Raw genomic sequence first — 15,779 nt, 5'->3', positions numbered from 1 at the left:
GAAAATTGAAGAAGTAGGTATAACCACCTAAAAAAGGGGTGTTTTGTTTGATGATTCTGGGGCAAGTTGGATTTAAAAAGGCCTGATTAACTTCAGCAATTCAAGAAGGTGGCTCAGTGTCACCATCTCAATGGCAGTTAGTAGGCAGCCTGTCTCCCCAATGTATAATATATTGGGAAGACAGGTCACCTACTTGAGGAACGTTTCAGAGAAAACCTCTGGGACACCCGCACCAACCAACCCAACCGCCCCGTGGCTGAAAACTTTAACTCCCCCTCCCACTCCGCCAATGACATGCAGGTCCTTGGCCGCCTCCATTGCCAGACCATGGCAACACGACGCCTGGAGGAAGAGCGCCTCATCTTCCGCCTAGGAACCCTCCAACCACAAGGGATTAATGCAGATTTCTCCAGCTTCCTCATTTCCCCTCCCCTCACCTTTTCTCAGTCCCAACCCTTGGACTCAGCACCGCCTTCTTGACCTGCAATCTTCTTCCTGACCTCTCCACCCCCACCCCCTCTCCTGCCTATCACCCTCATCTTAACCTCCTTCCACCTATCGCATTCCCAACGTCCCTCTTCCCTACCTTTTATTTTAGCCTGCTTGGCACACCCTCCTCATTCCTGAAGGGCTTATGCCCGAAATGTCGATTCTCCTGCTCCTTTGATGCTGCCTCACCTGCTGCGCTTTTCCAGCAACACATTTTTCAGCTCTGCCCTCTTGTCCTAGCTTCACCTACCTGGGAAACATCCTTTCTACTTCTATTTTATCAATTCCCTTCACAATTTGATATGTTTCTGTAAGATTGCCCGCCCCCATTCTTCTGAATTCCAATGAAAATAATCCCAACCTAGTCAGTCTCTCCTCATAAACCAACCCCCTCAACTCCAGAATCAACCTGGTGAACCTCCTCTGCACCCCCTCCAGTGCCAGTCTTAAGAATGGAGACCAAATCTGCACACAGTACTCCCAAGTGTGGCCTCACCAAGAGATAGAGACACCTCTGAGTGAAAGACAAGGTGTTAAGGGCAACAATGGAATAAGCCTATGGTTCAAATGATTCCTTTTGGTGGTTTTGTGATCCTAACAATCTGCAGTCCTGCCACTGAGTTTATCACGTCAAAACAAACAAGGCAGCGGTAACATAACCACACGAGGCCGGGGCTAAGGCACAGCAGTTAAGAATTAGCCGGGTTTTTGTTTTCAAGCAGCACGCCCCCCGCTCAAACGCCGTTGATTTACCTCAGGACGGTTGTGGCCGAGTGCAGCAGCAGCATATTTCCCCCCCACCCCCAGCAACCGCCGCCCACCCACCATCCCCGGGTCCGCCTCCTCCCGAGCTCCGGCTACTCGCCCCATCCCGCAGATTGGTTCCGACTCCCCGGCACGCCACCATCTTTAGCGGCAACATGGGTAAAGCATTTCCACTCTTTTATTTATTTATTTTATTTTTAAGAAAAACACCTTTCAAACAAAAATCAAAAGCAAAGGGTGTACTCCCCGCTGCCTCGTGTCTGTTCGCCCTTTGTAATTTTCGGGTCAGCGGCGAAGGGGTTGTTTAGGAGGAGGAGGTGAAGGGTTGTTGTTTGTGTGGTGTTTGGGGGGGGAGTGGGCTGGGGGGGGGGGAAGGTGGTGTGTGAGGGGAGGGCGGCCTCGGGCTTTATTGTGTCTCGGGGTTTTTGTGCCGATCCCTAGGCCTAGGCCGCGGCCTGACCATTGAAAAGTGTGTCCTTCCCTTCCTCAGTCGAAGTTATCCTCGTCGCCCCGCCGCGGAAGACTTAATGTTGTTAATCTCTTTTTTTTTTGAAATGCCGCGTCGAGTTTTTGCGAAAAATAGGGTGTCATTTTTTTCAAAAAAAACATGAACTTGCTTTGATTAGTGCGCGTGCGCTGTGCGGGAGCACGGGGAAATGTTTAAAGCTGAGAATTTATTTACTTCATGCAGATGGTTTTAAATGCAAGTTCGCAGTCGTGAATTTGCAGAGAACTTGCATTTTTTTTCTTTGGAAACCAGATCACACTTTTTTTTTGACCGAATTCTGATGTTTGTTCTCTCTCCCGGGTGTATTTGTGCCGCGCGCGGTTTGTAGTCCGGCGCCTCACTGCGCATGGGCAGGCGCCCCGCGCCACACCAAAATAAGACGAAAACCTGCCCGTTTCGAAGCGGCGAGGCCGCCCGTGCTCCGGGCAGGAGAGTGGACGGAGGACGGGAATGTGGCCGAAGCCCTTCCCTTCCCTCGCCCCAGGGTCGCGAGTGTGGGGTGCCCCGTTCGGGCGGGAAGGCGGGCAGCAGGGGCCGGCGCGGACTACAACTCCCGGCAGCCCCCGCGGCGTGGCGCCATGTTGGAATTTCCCGCGCCTGCGCACTGGCGGCGCTCGGTCACCGTGGCGGGTTGTGAAGAAGCCTTTTGTTTGTGTGTTTCTTTTACATTTTTACCAAAACAGATTGTGTATTTTTGCAAGATTTGTTTTCTTAGATTATAGTAATCGTGGGATTTGAAGACGGTTTAAAATACAATTATTACCGTCGGCCGCTCCTTTTTATAAAAGGTACGGGTTTGCATTTTAAACGTTACCTTTTTAAAGTTGCAAACACCACCTGCAGCTTAACGGGGACTCGTTGCATTAATTAGAAAATATTTTTCCACTTCACCGAATCCTCCTTCATTCGCCGCCCAATTTGAAGGCGTCAGTTGGGGTTCGGTGGGTGGCGTTTGGTCTCTGAAGTCAGAAGGTTCAAGCCCCATTGCAGAGACTTGAGCGTGCAATCTAGGCCAACACTGTGTGGTGCAGCAATGAGGGGGTGCTGCACTGCCAGAGGTGCCGTCTTTTCGGTGGGACGCTAAATGGAGAGGCGCTGTGGGATTGCTAAAGATCCCGTGGCCACTCTTCCAGAAGATGGGGACGCCGTCGCGTCCTGACCGTTATTTGCCCCTGTACTAACAACGCAGGATAATCTAAACGGATAATTGCTAATTTACTGTAAATGTTAAAAATTTTAAATCTCAAAAAGTGCTGAAAATACTTAACAGATCTGGCAGTATCCGTAGAGGGAGATAATGAATGATTCTAGTCGATGAAGGACTTTATTTATTACAGAGAAATTATCTGATCATATCACACTGCTATTTGATGCAGTGACTTCCTTTAAGAATTGGACAGCAGCATTCATTCAATAATTTGCTCTGCTGTGAATCGTCTTTTGTTTTGTGCACATTTTGACCCCCACAGCATAGGAGAAGGAGGAGAGTTTCTTCATAGGCGCAACCTTGTCAGCCAGATCTTTGGCAAAGATTTAGCAGCAGGTTCTTGTCAACTAATGCCAAAATATACCATGCCTTTCACAAACTCAGATTTCAACCAAGAAGTAGTTTTGAAGTGTAATCACTGTTTAATGTGGGAAATGTAGCAACCAGTTTGGACACCATAAGCTCTCTCAAACAGTAATGTAGCAGTGGTCAGATCTGTAATGATTTTAAATAAAATGTTGAAACTCAACAAGACTGGCAGCTTCTGTGGAGAGATAATCGGGTAATATTTCAAGTCTGCTATAAACTCTTCAGAACAAATGTTTAGTCTTATTTGTTGAAGGATAAGTGGTGGAGACACCAGGGAGAACTCCCCTGTTGTTTTTCTGGGTTGCTATAGATATTTTGCATTTATCTAAGAAGGCAGATGGCAGTTAAGGTCTCATCAGATGTAACATATTTTGGATAGTACAAGGCACGTATGTGAGGGGAATTAGAACCCACAATCTTCTAACTGTAAGGTGAAAATTCTGCCACTGAGACATAGCTGACACTTTAATCAAGGCCTCTGGTGACAGTTCTGCAGGATAACCTGTTGTTGACCTGAATGAAGTGATGCACCCGTTACTGTAGTTCATATTGTTGAAGAGGTATACTCGGTGAAGGTGTTGCCAGGATACAGTGAAATGTGCCAGGCAGTATTAGTACTGTGAAACTGGCTGCGATGCGGTACAGGGTCTCATTGAAACCAGTGTTTTGGTTGGTACTGACTTCAGGTCTCTTGCACTTATTGGTACTCGGCAGTTAAAATTGCCTGAAAATAGAATGACATCCAGAAAGACTAAATCTATATATTTTTAAAAATCCTTTTGAAGGAAGAGAAAGTGGGGAGAATGTGAGCTGATTTTTAATGAGAAATCTCTGCAGAGCAGTGGAGCTTAGATTTATGCTGCTTTTCCATTGCTGCTGTTTTAATTCTAATTCCAGGAGATCTGGTTTCTGAGCTTGTTTCCAAGGTTGTGTTAACACCTGGTTCACATTCCAGTAACAGATTCATTGTCTCATGAGTCCACAGTTAGTAAATAATGTTGCCAAGAGTTAGTGCACTGTGTAAGTGCAAATATTGGTCAATAGTGTGAATGAAGGATTTTGAATATAGGCCTCCCAGACAAGTTATAATGGTGTCAGACATAAAGGTTTAGTAAAGCCACTAGTTCATACTGAAAGGAGTCCAGGCATATAGGCCTTAGCCAGGTTATGTTCTGAGGGAGGTTACATCCTAACAGTTTTTTGTTGGGGAATGGCAATATCGTTTGGTTCCAGTCAATTATGACTCAAATAATTTCAACTTAAAGTCCCACTGTTGTTTGTAAGAATTTTCTTTACTTGTGATACAGGACTAAAAATTTCATAGGTTTCATTTTGTGATTAGTCAGTTTGACCTCAGATCTGCCTCCCTGCAGCTGCAAGCTGTGAACGGTTAAAACTGGGTTCTCTATTGTAAATTGCTGCCAGCAAGCCTGATGTTAAGCTGGACTGCAGGTTTGACATGGCAACGCGCCTGACGTGTTATGTGGGTTGCAGACTTTTACTCAGACATGTAATCTCAGTTTTCCTCATCTGACTGTTGCAGCTCCTCAGGATCTCCATGTTTGAATTAACATTGCTTTTTAACCAATTCCTATTCTTTAAACATCTATCTCAAGCAAAACAAGATGTTTTAAACTAGTTTTTGAAAAATGTTCTAAGTAGGTGATTAGATAATCCAACTGTTGACTATCCAGTCTGGGAATGTAAATGTTCACATTTCACACTGAAGAACTTTGGAGGGAAGGGATTTGCAGTGTACAGAATATGAAGCTTGTTGCTGTCTGGAATTATGAGGGATTTAACTTTTTACACAAGATGATACTGAAACCCATGAATTGGTGATGGATGCAATTTTCAAGAGCATCTTCTGATTCTTCTGAAGCTGATTTTCACTTCAATGTGTGTGTCTGTCTAAAATTTTAGTCCTTCTGAATGTTTTTTATTTTCAGTGTTCAGTATAAACCTGCACGATTCGTTGGATCAGTAAGCTCTTATTTTTATGTTGGCTTATGTAACATTTGGTCATGTTCAGTGAAAATTATTAAAATATATTCTATATAACTATTTTCTGTATTGCAACAGTGATTACCTAAAAGGTATTTAATTACCTGCAGTGGCACTTTTGGAAGTCCTGTGTTTGTGAAAGTGTTTGTAAAATTATGGTTGCTGCTACTGTTCCATACCTAGTATTTCTTAGTTCCCTAACTCTTCTGAAATCTTCAGCCTACACATTTGTTCTTCAAAGGATCCAGCCTTCTGTCAGTCCATTAGTTTGTCAGTGAACATTTGAGCTTGGGTGATTGTCCTGGGTGTTTAGGGGGAGGAGCAATGAGAATTAAACATACTCTCATCACTGTTAATGAATGGAACCAGGAGAATGGGAATATCTCATCGTTCTTAAACCATTCTTGGTACATGGGAGCACTCACTGACAAAGCTGTACATCCCTACTTGCCAATAAGCAGTTTGATGCAATTGAAAGAAATATTTTTGTTAGTATATCACCTTTCCTGACTTCAGGATGCCCCAAAATACCATATAGCTAATGAGGTTATCCTGCTTTGAAGTGTAATCATGGTTATGTTGTAGAAAACACCGTGGCCAAATTTGTGTGAAGTAAGATCCCATAAGCAGTAATGTGCTGATTACCAACAAACAACTCAATTATAGTGATACTGACTGAGAGAGATATAGTGGTCAGGTCACTGGGAAGAATGCTCCTGTTCTTTGATATGGTGCCATGGGATCCTTTGTGCCTGCCTGAGAGGGTAGACTATGGCTTCACTTTAACATATCTGAAATATTCTCCATATTGCAGAAGTCTTATAGTACTGCATTGAAGCGGCAGCATGGCTTATAGGCTCAGTCTCTGGTGTGGAACTTGAACCCACAACCTTCTAATTAGTAGGTACTTGAACCAATAATGACCTTGTCTTCTTTTGGTGAGGTGGAGTTGGCATGTGATATCTAAAACAATTTTATGCGTGGAGTGATTTCTCTGGTCTTGTAAACACAAACTAGGCAAAGGTTTAAACAAAGAAGAGGTCTTCAGCAAACCACATTATATTAAATGCAGATGAAAAAAACGCACAGGAAATGCATAATAAGTCAAGACATCTGAAAGCTAAAGGGAGCAGACAGCAGGCCAGGTGCAGTCCTTCTCCACACAGCATCATGGGGCTGGAACACAGTGAATGTGGAAGCTGGCCAAGATGCATAAGGCCAGTGGTGCTGATACTCCTGTTTGTTGAGGCAGTTTGCTGCAAAGTATTTTTACAAATAGTTCTGGGGGAAAAAAATCCCTGCAGTACTTTTTAAATGTAGACTTTTTTGATAATATTAAAGCAATTTTGAAACAGCAAAATGTGCCAAATACTTTCTTCTAAGTAACAGAAACAATGATTTTTGCCAACCATTTTCAAGAAATTGAACCTCCTGCAGGAACAGCTAAAGGAGAGAAGCAGAAAAAAGTTGCATTTTCTAAATGTTTAGAAACCATCAACAGCGGAGGATTGGAGATTGGAAAGCAGTCAAAACAACTAATGGAATATTGGCCTTTAGCCCAAGTGATGCTCCTGTTATGTAGAGTCTGACAAAGGCTCTATTTAGAGTAATCATTCATTTCTGAACACTGTACCTCAGGAAACAATATATTGGGCTTGGAGGGGGTGCAGTAATTAAATGAAGAGTTTGTGTTACATACATTCAGTTTGTATTCCCCTGAGTTTAGAGGATTAATCAGATCAGGTGTTTAAATGTTAAAAGGATCCAACATGTAGAAACCTCCCTCTAGTGGTGGAAACAAAGAACTAAAGGATACAATTGTGTGGTGTGGTGGTAAAAACCCACCTGATTCATCAAGTTTCTGTAGATTTAGAAACCTGCGATCCTTACCCAGTCTGACCTCCTGTGACTCTGACTCCCAATGATATGGGTGACCCTGAATTGACCTTTGTAATAGCTTAGGAATGAGCAAAAGTGAGGACTGCAGATGCTGGAAATCAGAGTCTAGATTAGAGTGGTGCTGGAAAAGCACAGCAGGTCAGGCAGCATCCAAGGAGCAGGAAAATCAACATTTTGGGCAAAAGCCCTTAGGAATGCCTTTACTGGGTGATTGGCTGGGTTAAAATCCTGGAACTTGTCCCTACACCACATGGACTGTAGTGGTTTGAGGAGGTTCACCACATCTGGGATGGTCAATAAGTGTGTTTAGCTAGCGATGTCATGCCCTGTGAATGAACAGATTATTAGAGTCACGGGATGGTGAAAATTTCAAACACTCCAACAGGCTGTGGATACTAGGGAACAATTGGCGTGTGCAGCATTGATGGATTGAAGTGAGTTGTGGAAGACCAAGTAAAGTTGGAACAGACTGGTTAAATGGCCTCCTGTTGCATCTGTGCACGTGATATTCGCCTTATTCCTTCTTTCACCTGAACTCTATATAGATTGATGGTCAGGATGCTGCTTCAAGAGGTTGTGGGATGTAGATGCAATCTGATTCATGTGATGCTTGCTGCCTTCCAACTTGCTGGGAGGGATAGCACAGGGCCACAGAGACTGATGTCTAGTTGTAGGTTTTTCAGCAAACAGTTGAGCTACCTTTGCAATCATTTAACACTGTTGAGCAAGGAGTATTCTCTGGTTGTTGATGAACTCCACATGGTGCAGATGCTTCCTTTTCCCTCCTGTTTTCTCAGCATCACATTCATTGCTGTCCTGAGAAGACTTAGTCTGCTTGTTCGACAATGATACTACACCTTTAAACTCCATGGATTTGGACAACTTTTTCCGAGCTCAGTCTATTTTACACAAAATACTGAGACTTTGCTATTGCAATGATCACAGTTCTGATTTAAGGTCCTTAAATTCCTTACCCTGGCAACTGTGGTAAGGTTGATTGTTCTCTCCCCTATGGTTTCTGTATGTGGTATATGAAGCTCAGTGCTTTCATTACCGGCAAGCCTGTGCTCGAACACCCCATCAGCCAGTTTTGCTGAATTACCCAAGAGGATATCTAATCTTTTCGTGCAATGATGATTTTCTACTAATAAAGATTTACTTGCTGCAGTTTCTTTGTATTTTTTAAGAAGTCACAGCTACCTGCCCTTTGTAGAATTCTATGGAGCTGGTCTGTGGAATTAGCCACTAGCTGTGCAATGCACAAGTTTACTCATATTTGTCACAAGCCACACCAAGCCTTAGACTAGTCCACATTCCAGCAAATGGCTCCAGAAGTAGAATACAGTATTAATTCAGGGGTGCAAATAACTTGGAATTTTATAGTAAACCCCAACCTAGTATGGTGTGAGCATTCACACGACCCTGGCAAGACACATTCCTGATGAAGAGCTTCTGCTCAAAACATCTACTCTCCTGCTCCTTGGACGCTGCCTGACCAGCTGTGCTTTTCCAGCACCATGCTTTTTGACTCTGATCTCCAGCATCTGCGCTCCTCTGTTTCTCCCAAGACTATCTTGAACTTCTGTAATGAGAATCTTTCGATCCTAAAAATAGGAATAAATTTCCAGCAAAATAGTGACAGCAGAAATAGTTGCATGAACACTATTATGAAAATCAGTCATTTACAGTACTGTGTCAAACGGGAATTCCCCTATCATCTCGATTTTGCCTGGAGCTTGTAGTTTCACTTTATGTAGCCAAAAAAAAATCCACAATTTCTTTATTTGTAAATCGAATATCTGACTCATGGACTCTGTTCCCGTTGAAATATAAGTAGATGTTATGAACTTATTTTCCAAAGTGAACGAGATTGCCTATCACAACAGCTAAGAAGTTAATGCATAGGGAAAAGAAATGGAATTTGCTAGACTAGAAGAATCGACTGAGGGTTGGGAGTTTGACTGGTCCTGGTGATAAGTTGAAAATGTTGAAACCTATTTTGTTTAAGCCCTATTGATCTGGTATCAACAGTTCTCTAGGCTGTATGCAAATGAGGCAGTTGTACACGTTCAGTTCCAGACATCACCATGGCTCTGGTTGATGTAACTTTGTCCTTTGTTTGGAAATTGAGGTTTTAAAGAGGGTGATCATTTTTGTTTTAAATTGCACCATTGCGAAACTGCCTTACATCCCTGACCATGCTCTTTTAACTCTTTACCTCTCACCTCCCCCACATACTATTACACACGTACAATCAATTACATCTGTATAATACTTAATGTGGTAATATACTGCTTTATGGGAGTGTTTGTTTAACACAAAAACCAAGCCAGGTTAGGAGATATTAGGGCAGTTGACCAAAACTTGATCCAAGAAGTAGGTTTTAAGAAGCACCTTTTAAAGATGGAGGGAGCGGCAGAGTCTGAAGTTTGAGGAAGAAATTCCTTTAAAGACCTAGACAGCTGAAGATATACCAATCGGGAGTTATAAGAAATGGTATAAGAGGCCAGAAGTGGAATGCAATGGTAATATCACTAGAATGATGTTCGAGTCTGTAATGTTCTGGGGATGTTAGTTCAGATCCTATTATGGTCACATTTGAACTCCATTTAGAATAAAAAAAGCTACACTAATGGTGACAATGTAACCTTTCTCAATTCTCGGATATAAACCCATCTGGTTCACTAATGTCCTTTTTAAGGGAGGAAATTGCGATTAGGGAGAGCAATAAATGCTGATCCAGCCAGAAATGTCCACATCCCTCCCATAAACAAATTAAAAGTGTAAGATTGAAGGAGACTATAGAGATTGGGAGTGGCAAGACAATGCAAGTGTGTGAAAATAATAAGAATTTCAAAATCATCAATTTTTTTACATCCTGCAAACTTTCAGTTGACGCTCATTATGAACTGTACACCATCAGTGTGGCAGGCTGTCCTTTTAGAGTGTGTCTGGGAGGGGGCAGTAAGTGATGAACTCTGTTTTGATCAGAATACTGTTTCTGTTGATTTTACAAATTCTAAATTTAGTTCACCATGTTTATTTTTTAAACAGCCTCAGCCTCACTTCTGAATTTAAGACTGGACACAATGGGGAAAAAGCAAAACAAGAAAAAAGTGGAGGAGGTTCTAGAAGAGGAGGAGGAAGAGTACGTCGTGGAAAAAGTACTGGACAGGCGTATCGTGAAAGGGAAAGTGGAATATCTGCTGAAGTGGAAAGGATTCTCGGAGTGAGTGTTTAACTAACTTCATGTTAGCTTCAGTAACAATTCTGGCCCAGGTAACTGTCCATCCTTCATGTCGGCCTTGGAAGGCGTGTATTACAGATTCAGTTGAATATTACCCAGGTTAGATAATGAGGAGAGATCACATAAATTATACCCTGGTCACTGAAGGGAAGTTTAGATTTAGAACTGGTGTCAGGAGAATTTTAAAGCTACAGAATTGGCATCCGCCAGTGTTTACTGGACAGTGTTAGGATGAGACTGAGAAGGTGATTGAATGAAACCATACGGAGATAGATGAATACATTTGATTAGAACTATTGTTTGAATAATAAATACCAGTAGAGGTTGATTTGATTGGCCTGTTTTGTGTTCATTTCCATGTATTATTTCCCTGGAATCTAGATGGTTAAAGGGTAATTTAATGAATAGTTTAGGATTTTTGAAAGGAATGGTTAGGGCAGATGAAGGGGCATAACCTGATCAAATCAGAGCCATGCCATTCAGGAAGGAAATTAAGCAAGCACTTTTCTTCCCACCACAGATAATGCAAATGTGGAATTGTTTTCCACAAAAAGCAGTATGTTCGTGCTGGATTCATCATTTAAAATTTGAGATTAAATATAGGCACAGGATGTAAATGGATGTGGAGCCAAAGTCCAAGTCAGCCATGTCTTTCTGAAATGGTGAGAGAGGCTGGTTCCTGAATGCCTGTTCCTATAAGAGGTATTTTTACAGAAGGCAGTACCATCATGTGGAGTATCGTGGCCAAACCGGATCATGTCCAAGTGCCACATACACATTTACCATTCCTGGTCACTACATAAGGAGTGGGACAGAGAGAATCCTTTGACACTATGCAGTAAAGCTATCAGATGAGTTTCATTTTGGAACTGTGAATAATCACTTAATAGTTATCTTCATGAAGCAATTAGATTATATCTTTTGCCTTCTTAACTACCCCATTAACATCTTTTAATCACATTGGCATGTGATTCTCAAGTTAAAAAAGAAGCAGAAAAGAGCAGTCAAATTTCCTTAATTTAGTCTCTAGAAATAAATTTGAATGGCCAAAGCCCTCTGTATTGTCCCATAACCCAGCCAAAGTGGTATCCCCTGTCTCATTGCAGTCCAGTAGTTAAGATGAGGCCCTTCCCTCGTGTGCTGTCTCCCCCACATCCCCTCTTTCTTTGTCTTCGATTCTATGCAATGTTGTAGCGCAATGAACAAAAGTGATACAATGAATTGGTTATTTTCTGAAAGTGTTTTTTAAGAAGATTAAAGTTCATATTGGAACTTTGACAATCTCTAAACAGGATACACACACTTAGGTGTTGGGGCACTGATTTATGAGCTTCTCTATCTGTGTTTGTGGTTTACTGTTAGGAGAGTACAGTCTAAATCATTGTGAGTTACAGTGAATTACGGCAGCATCCGAGGAGCAGGAAGATCGACGTTTCAGGCAGGAGCCCTTCATCAGAAGCGTCGATTTTCCTGCTCCTCGGATGCTGCATGACCTGCTGCGCTTTTCCAGCACCACTCTAATCCTGACTCTAATCTCCAGCATCTGAAGTCCTCACTTTCGCCTACAGTGAATTATGCCAAAGTACGGCTCAGAAGTCCTCCTCCATTCAACATCTGCTGTGTTTCAGCTGCATCACTTGCAATGCAGGAGACTGCACAGTTTCCACAGCTTGGAGTGTGTTAGATATGTGTAGAACGTATATATTTGATTGCAGATCTGATGTATTCTATATTACGCTGAGTGATGCTGGACAGAAAACTTAATGTAGTCCCAATTAAGCATTTGTATGAAAATCCTTGTCCCATCTAATCTTGCCCCAGTGGCCCAGCAGCAGTTATATCCATGTTGTCCCTGTTTGAGACTGGTGATTAGGAGTTGAGCTTTTTTTGGGTGGGGTGCCAGGATGGAGGGAAAGGGGGCAATAGTTGTTTGCTTGTTTGTTGACAGACTGCAGTCTATAAAGTGAACTAATTTTTTTCAGTGATGACAATACATGGGAACCTGAGGAGAATCTTGACTGTCCTGATCTCATCGCAGAATTTTTACAGTCCCAGAAAATAGCACATGATGGAATAGATAAAACAGAGGGGCCCAAACGGAAAGCAGAGTCTGATACTGAAACTGAGGAAAATAAAAACAAGAAGAGGAGAGAGGAGGTCAGTGAGTATGCTTTTTTTTTCAATATTACCTGTTCTTCCATTTTGAGCACATACTCTAACCTTGAACTGAGTAAACAGTGTTTATTACAAAGTAAAATCCAAAGAACATTTTCAACATCTCTTTTGTTACAAAGGGATAAATGACCTCCTTTGCTGTAATCTGTGGCTTTCTAGAATTATTCTGGTGAGGAGAGAGTCTGTAATTGGCCATTCCTTCCAAGTTTAGCTGTATAGTGCAGGAATAGAATTATGAATCCATTTGCCCTTCCATTCTTGTTCCTTGCCCTGGGTTCCCATCAAACCAGTGTGCAGAGCTAGAATCAAGACAGAGAACGGTCTAGATCATGTACCATGAGAGCAAACGCAAGTGTGCAAAACAGCTGCTTAAACTACTGTTCCTTGGTGAGAAACAAGCTCATAGCCTCTAGGGGAGTAGTCAGATACTGTGGATCAAGGTGCTCAACAGTAATTCTTGGCGACTTTTCTGGTACGGATTGTGCCAGATCTTGTCTATATTTTAGTACCTGGATGACTGTTTATTGGCCAAGTTAATGTGGGACATTCCATAGGACTTGGAGAGTTAAACTCTAGAATTCTCCACATCACTTGTTGAGTTAAAGAGTCACCCTCATCCCTTGAGTTTGCTCAACACAGTCTCTCTGTGGATTTCTTGGCTTGTCACAGTGATGACACACCATCTTCCCACCCCTCCTCCCTGGCTGAGGTCTAATCTGTTTCTCTTGCAGCAGGAGAAACCAAGAGGTTTTGCCAGAGGATTGGAGCCAGAGCGTATTATTGGGGCTACGGACTCCAGCGGAGAGCTCATGTTCCTCATGAAGTGGTGAGTTTTGGCTTTTAAAATTGATTTGTGAATTTAAACCTCTTGCCGAACAAAGTTACTCTGGCTAGAGAGTAAAAGAGCTCAATCTATGGATGGGAACATAAACCAGTCCCTAATTAGCACTAAATTAGCACCCAAGAGCTAAAGAGTGGTTGGAGAGAAGGGTGGAAGAAAAACCTCTTAGAATGGAATCATTAAGTTTAGTAGGAGGCTGTCTGGCATATCGTGCCTGTATGAACTATGACAGAATTATCCAGTTACTCTTGTCTTCACCACTTCTGCCCCCAACCCAGAAAATAAGATACAAAGTTTTTCACCAAAAATAATCTGTCTGGGTAGGAGCTGTTGATGCGAGCTTAACTGATCTGCTTGCGTGTGTTATGTATTTGCAGATTCCAGACCAAGTCAGATTAAATGTTGTTCATAAATGTATGCGTTTCTATCCTCCACCCAGGAAAAATTCTGATGAAGCTGATTTGGTTCCAGCAAAAGAGGCAAATGTCAAGTGTCCCCAGGTGGTTATCTCATTTTATGAGGAACGTCTGACGTGGCATTCGTATCCATCTGAAGAGGAAGAAAAGAAGGAGGAAAAGTAACCGAGGGAGAGGGGCTTAAGCATCTCCCATTACAACTTTACAAGACGAGAAAATAATCCCGACTTTTCAGAAAGTGGTTTTCAGTTGTACAGGTGTATAGTTCTCCGGGTGTACCTTTTCTCAATTCTTTCAGACCCATATCATTGTCAGCATTTGAGAGGGGATGGGACAGGTTGTGTTTTTAAATGCAGCATGATTTTTTTTCCTCCAGATTTTGGATAACAACTGTAGAAGCCAGTGAATTGTAGATTAGTTACCTTGGCTTGTAGGATAGGGTTTGAGTCCTCGAAGGGGAAAGGAGTCTGTAGGGCTGATGTGCCATTTAAACAGTAGCCTCTTTTTAATATGATGTCTGATGGTTTTGGTTGAAATTCCTCCCTCTCCTCAGCCTTCTTCACATGTTCCAGATCTGAAGGGCAGCTTGGATAAAACTTATCTGTCTTGTGTCTTGAGGTGTGACAACTACTTTAGAGAGCCCTGTGTGGCTGACTAATGGTTGTAGTCACACCCCTATTGGAGTGAGGCTGCTCCTGAGTATCCTGCCATTGTGAGCCTCGCTCCCCTGGATTTCTTTTCTCTTTGTTTTTAAGGTAGTGTTTCAGTTATAGTGAAAGACTCTCCTCTTGTTGGCTAGTGCAGGCTGCTCTACTATTAAACAATAAACCTCAGTTCGTGAGAAAGATGTTCTTAAAAGGTCAAATGATATTGGACAGGCTTTCTTAAAGGGTCAAATTCTTGAGGTTGCTGATGGGTGCAAAAGTCTCTAGTCTTGTGAGGTAGAGCAACTTGCTGTTCTTGTGGCTTAGGCAGTTTTAAACTTCATTTTTTTAAAAATGTTAATACTTGCTCATTGTTCAACTTCCACTGCCCAGTGATAGAATCTGTGCTGCTGCTGCCACCCACGAGTGTGTGAGGAGAAAGCAGGTGTGTACCACAAATAAACTGCAGAAAGACCTAGCAGTTTTCAGCGTTGGAACAGAGAAGAGACACTTGGTTTTTGGATACATGCCATTTTTTTTTCTTTTGTGGTCAGGAAGAGGTTTATCCCAACAGCTTCACTGTGCCTTTCCCGCATTTCCTGCTCATATTGCACGACCAGCTGGTTATGATGGTGTAGGTTGAGATTCCCAACTACCATATCCTAGTGCAGTACCATATTCTCCGTTATCTTGCCATCCCTGGCCCGGTGACCTTTGAAGGTATGCATTGTAATGCTCTAATAATTCCATCTTTATTTCCAAACAGCTGTGTAAAGCATGACACCTTATGGCCAGAGGTCATCGAACTCATTCCCCAGCTAAGGAGCACATGAGTAGGTACGAAGTGTAATTATCACTCTGGGAATGTTTGGTGGATATTCCAAGGATCTCTTTTAAGCTCATTTGGTCCCAGGATACTGTTTTAGTGTTGCCTCAGTTGTTTGGTTGGTGAAACCTCTTACTGAACAATTATATGTTCAACCTGTTTGGGAGGAGAGGGACATTGTGTAGCAAATAAGTGTGTATCACATTTACATCTGCTCCTTTTCCTAAGGCATTGATCTTGTGGATGGCAATTGGGAATGGATGAGGCTTTCCCTGCCCCAAGTCACAAATCAAACCAAAAGAAACTACCTATTTTTAAAAAATTCCCCTGTAGAATTGAGATTCTTATCGGAGTACTGGTTGTGTTTTGTCTATCGGGGTGGGGGGGGG

The 15,779-nt window shown here is 42.5% G+C and overlaps 2 protein-coding genes across 7 annotated transcripts in view; one reads left to right on the top strand and one right to left on the bottom strand.

Moving 5' to 3' along the window:
- Positions 1–1,304, bottom strand: part of LOC140465654 (sorting nexin-11-like) — a 132,443-nt gene extending 131,139 nt beyond the window's left edge. For all 3 annotated transcript variants that reach the window (XM_072561241.1, XM_072561240.1, XM_072561243.1), the window contains exon 1: positions 1,243–1,304. The gene's annotated coding sequence lies outside the window, so the exon portion shown is untranslated. The remainder of the gene's footprint in view (positions 1–1,242) is intronic.
- On the top strand, positions 1,238–15,779 carry cbx1b (chromobox homolog 1b (HP1 beta homolog Drosophila)). Of its 4 annotated transcripts, none has more exons than XM_072561237.1 (5): positions 1,238–1,413; positions 10,296–10,470; positions 12,471–12,645; positions 13,395–13,489; positions 13,944–15,779. In XM_072561237.1, the coding sequence occupies exons 1-5, from the start codon at positions 1,410–1,412 to the stop codon at positions 14,083–14,085; spliced, it is 591 nt and encodes a 196-aa protein (XP_072417338.1). In that variant the 5' UTR covers positions 1,238–1,409; the 3' UTR covers positions 14,086–15,779. The 4 variants fall into 4 exon arrangements, with proteins under 4 accessions (XP_072417338.1, XP_072417340.1, XP_072417339.1 ...); XM_072561239.1 differs by lacking the exon at positions 1,238–1,413 and adding an exon at positions 1,552–1,571; XM_072561238.1 differs by lacking the exon at positions 1,238–1,413 and adding an exon at positions 2,393–2,550.

Source organism: Chiloscyllium punctatum, chromosome 42 (genome assembly GCF_047496795.1).
Source record: "Chiloscyllium punctatum isolate Juve2018m chromosome 42, sChiPun1.3, whole genome shotgun sequence".
Lineage (NCBI taxonomy): Eukaryota > Metazoa > Chordata > Chondrichthyes > Orectolobiformes > Hemiscylliidae > Chiloscyllium > Chiloscyllium punctatum.
Note: the sequence above shows the minus strand (reverse complement) of the source record. Positions and strands in the feature narration are given on the sequence as shown.

Bases quoted from the DNA above. Each gene is read 5' to 3' on its own strand.
- cbx1b (XM_072561237.1), top strand. The intron at 12,646-13,394 runs GTCAGTGAGTAT...TTTCTCTTGCAG, and splicing joins ACAAGAAGAGGAGAGAGGAG to CAGGAGAAACCAAGAGGTTT. The intron at 13,490-13,943 runs GTGAGTTTTGGC...TCCTCCACCCAG, and splicing joins CTCATGTTCCTCATGAAGTG to GAAAAATTCTGATGAAGCTG.